Here is a 4,013-nt window from a genome sequence, read left to right as displayed (position 1 = left end):
CACACACACACACACACACACACACACACGAAGTATTGCTCTTCAGCCCAAGACAGAGAAACAAGGTAAATATCATAAGGACTCAACTCATGCAACATGCTAAGAAACTGAGGAAATTCAGTTTAATAGTATTAAAATTATATTTAATGCACAAAAACAGCTGCATGCACATCTGAGATAAATAAGTGCAGAAGAGGAAAAGAAAGTATAGCTTAGATATTCAGAAAAACATTTTAATGGTAAGCAGTGGGCACATCCAGACAGTGAAAGTGTATGACAAAGAACATAGTTATGGTAATTAAGTCTCTAGACTTCAAGAATAAAGCTGCACAGGTTTCACAGAATCAGAAATTTGGAAAGGACTTCAAAGGTCTTTTATTCCAGCCTCCAAGCTTGATGCAAGTGTTTGTCTTCTATGACCATAAGGTTTTTCCTAACTTTGTTATTATCTAAACATTTGATCCTATAAGCCTCTCAAACAAGTGTATTTTTGGTGGAAAGGTACTAAACCAAGAAAAGCTTTCTAAAGGTAGTTCCAACCAAATTTGTCCAGACCTACGTGCAAAAAGTTCTGAAACTTTGGTTATCTTGTATCCATAAAAACATAGCCCACACAGCAAACTTTAAAATAACCAATGTAAAAGTCCTTGTTAAAAATAATGTAATGTGTGGTTTTAATTAAACCATAAATTGCTTTGAAAAGACTCATTTTTAATCAGACAGGATTTTTACTGCTCTTTTATGCTTTAGCCGTTGTTTTTTCTAATTAAAGCAATTAGCATTAGAAAGACACTTCTCATCTCCTGAGTTACTCTGTGCATGACAAAGGTGCTGTCTTTAAAGAATCCATGCCATTGTTCAGTGGGTAGCATTCAGTCTAGCTTTACCGTATAGTTCCAGAACCAAGGACCCAGAGTTCCTGTGAGAAACTGGAACACTATGAAACAGAGCTGGGCCTCTGTAGCATCAAATCTATGCACGGGGGAAAGAAACATTTCAACATACTTTATGAGAGTTTCATTCAACTGTTATACAGATTATAACAGTTTTACAGATTCAGATTTTCAACCAGCTGGACAGCATCAAATATGGACTTTAAAATCAATACAGGTGTAGGTGTTTCTTTGAAATATTCCACTATAGACTTTGAGCAGAAAGAGGGACCAAAATGTATTGCCCACAAAAGATAATGGCTTGATTATCTCAAAGACTTAACAACAGTAACAATACTTAAGTGTTTATATAGCACTTTACATATTCAAAGTAGCATAGAGACATTAAACCACTAGTCTTCAGGACCCATGTGTGTCAGGTGGGCAAATATTATAATCCCTGTTTCACAGACAGGGAACTGGAATAGAAAACTAAAATTGCTTGCTCAAAGCCATGTAACTGGTTAGGAACATGGGATCTCTGAACACCCAGACCCATGTTCATATCCCTGGACAATAGTGAAAATGGATTAATTTGTATGCAATAGTATCATTACATTTTCTATAGAATAAACGTAGGTATTAGTATTGCAAACTTCCTCACAACTGGCCAAAGAGAAGGAATAAATCCTTAGACCTGTAGGGGGAAGAAGGAGTTCTGCTACCATGCTCATTCAAGTTTTTCTGAAAGAGATGCCTTGACATATGCCAAATGCAAAATGGACATTAGTCCACTGATACCTGAACTACATATGTTGTATATGAACACCAAAAGTGTTGATGTTTATTAAATATATATTTCTTATATTTTACTACATCAGAAAGAATAAAACTGGCATAGTGAAGCAGAAGCATAGTAAAATCAGTTGAATGCATTCCCGCAGAGTGGTACATTGAAAGCTGTAATAAAACTAAGATATTTTAGATAACTGTTTAAACAATTAAATTACATGAAAATCAATACATTAAAAAAATTAAGGTTCCAATACCAATTCAGTCATATGGCAGATCCTCTCTATGTTATCTGTAGTTCTTAAATTAGGGCATGTTTACAAGTGGGCAGGCTACAAACAAATGGTATGCAGGTTGGTTAAAATATATCCCCAAAATAAGAATTCATTATAACTACAATGATTAAGCTGATCAGTTTGATTATATACCAAGTACTTTTCAGTTTTAAATGTGGTGTGTTAGGTCTCAGTTTGAAAACCGGTATTTCACAGTACATGTATAACTGACAACAATAAATCTGTTGTCTCATTTACAAAAAACAAGAAATGAGTGTATTTTCTCACATATTCCCCCCACACTCCCATAAGAAACACACCTTATTTTAGGGAAGGCAGACTGAAGAAAACAAGATTTGTCCAGGGTTATAGCCGCATAGAGCAGGAACAGAGCCATATCTTCAGCCTGCTCACCCTCCCTTTCCTGTTCAGGCAAAAGCTATAATTTTAACCTTTTCATAGCAGAATGGTTAGCAATCCTGGAAGCTCAGCCAAAAGCTAAAACTGTTGCTGCTGTTGAAGACTGGACTCCATGGGCAGATCTAGGATTTTGAAAAGAGCTAGAATACATCTGTCAGGCTGTGAAACAGGAGGAGAGAGATCAAGAGTAGCTAACAGGCAGCAAAATTGCCAAAGAAGGGATAGCTTCATCAGTGGAATATCAAGAAAAGGAGAGGGTTGTTAACACCTGTGGAGCGAAGAGCAATCAGATAGATTATAATGAGCCAGGAAGTCAACTGATGCCCTCAGCACCGCCTGAACTGAAATACCATTACATTGTTGGGTAGCTGGCTTTAAACTCTGAGTGGAACAAGAATCAAGGTGGGGTGCAACTGCACTACTACACCCCTCTTGGCATCTGTCCCTACTGGACTCTTCCCTCTCCCTCCATGTGCTGGTAGAGAAAAGAGAAGGCAAAGAAGCAGCAGCCATTTTACAGTGTCTATTCAGGGCAGAAACTTCCTTGCTTAAGAGACACACCCCAATTTTGGAAGGCTAATTTTGGGGGGGAAGTTGACTGTTGTATACAAGTAAATATAAATATTTGTGCCATGTGGTTCACTCTGTTACTCTTGGAAACCCAAATTTTATATCTTCTGACACTGACTCCACGCTGTTTTAAAATTGAATTTTATTTTTATTTGGGCCTTTTAGTAACTTTACCAGAAAGACTGAATGGGGCCACTAAGTTAAGCATGTATATAGTTTTATTTGACATTTTAAAGTGCCGGGGCATGCACATGCTCTTACACTGTCCTGGAGCTTAAAGTACTCCCAAACCACAATGCACAACTGACTAACCATGCATATATGCACGAGATATACTTGAAGCTTTTTACAGTGCACATATAATCCCTTATTTAAAATTGGTTCTTATTTATTTCAAGCTAAGCAAAGGAGTCCTCAAGATGATCAACCATACCAATTTCAAATTTTAGTCTTTTTGCCCATAGCTATGATTAAAAAAAAATGTTAGATGATATAATTTATTGGACCAACTGTACAGTTTGGAAATCAATGGGAGTCACAAGTCCTTAATGGGAAGGCTATTAAACCCTTCTATTTCCTGTAGGACCCTGTCCCAGAAGTCATGCTATTTTGGACCATTCTGCCTGTTCTGTTTCGGATCTCCTGGCCTTGCTGTTTGCCCCACTCACAACTGCATCATGATCATCAGCTTAACATCCTGGACTTGGACTGATGCCTGATTTTGATCTTGGCTTCCACTATGGTCACCCCCTGACATAGCATGATCCTTTTCTTATGCAACTACTTCAGTGCAATTTATTTTAAGAGTCAAATTTTGCATCCTCCTCTACAGGTACAGAGACCCTCATACAACAGAGCCAAGAGAGAGAAAGGCAGTTGTGCACTCTCTGCCCTATGCACACTACTGTTCTTGCCCAAGTGGCAATACAAAAGAGACAACAGAAGCCTGAGACCAGAGCATCCTAAATCAGGAAAGGAAGTTGGGGCGGGAGGGGAGGGGGAGTGGGGTACTGCTTCAGCCATTGGGTTGCGATGGCTTCTGCAGAATGACTCTTCAGTATGACGAGAGAGAATCCCTTTCTTT

General features: G+C 38.2%; 1 protein-coding gene across 2 annotated transcripts in view; it reads right to left on the bottom strand.

Moving 5' to 3' along the window:
* CEPT1 (choline/ethanolamine phosphotransferase 1) overlaps window positions 1-4,013 on the bottom strand; it is a 62,623-nt gene that overhangs the window by 19,310 nt on the left and 39,300 nt on the right. The window contains exon 5 of one of the 2 annotated variants that reach the window (XM_019513800.1): window positions 888-972. The exons of the other annotated variant lie outside the window; for it this stretch is intronic. Within the exon in view, the coding sequence (XP_019369345.1) occupies window positions 888-972 (85 nt within the window). The remainder of the gene's footprint in view (window positions 1-887; window positions 973-4,013) is intronic. 2 annotated transcript variants of the gene reach the window in all.

Source organism: Gavialis gangeticus, unplaced genomic scaffold (genome assembly GCF_001723915.1).
Source record: "Gavialis gangeticus isolate Ggan-Ray unplaced genomic scaffold, GavGan_comp1, whole genome shotgun sequence".
NCBI lineage: Eukaryota > Metazoa > Chordata > Crocodylia > Gavialidae > Gavialis > Gavialis gangeticus.
Note: the sequence above shows the minus strand (reverse complement) of the source record. Positions and strands in the feature narration are given on the sequence as shown.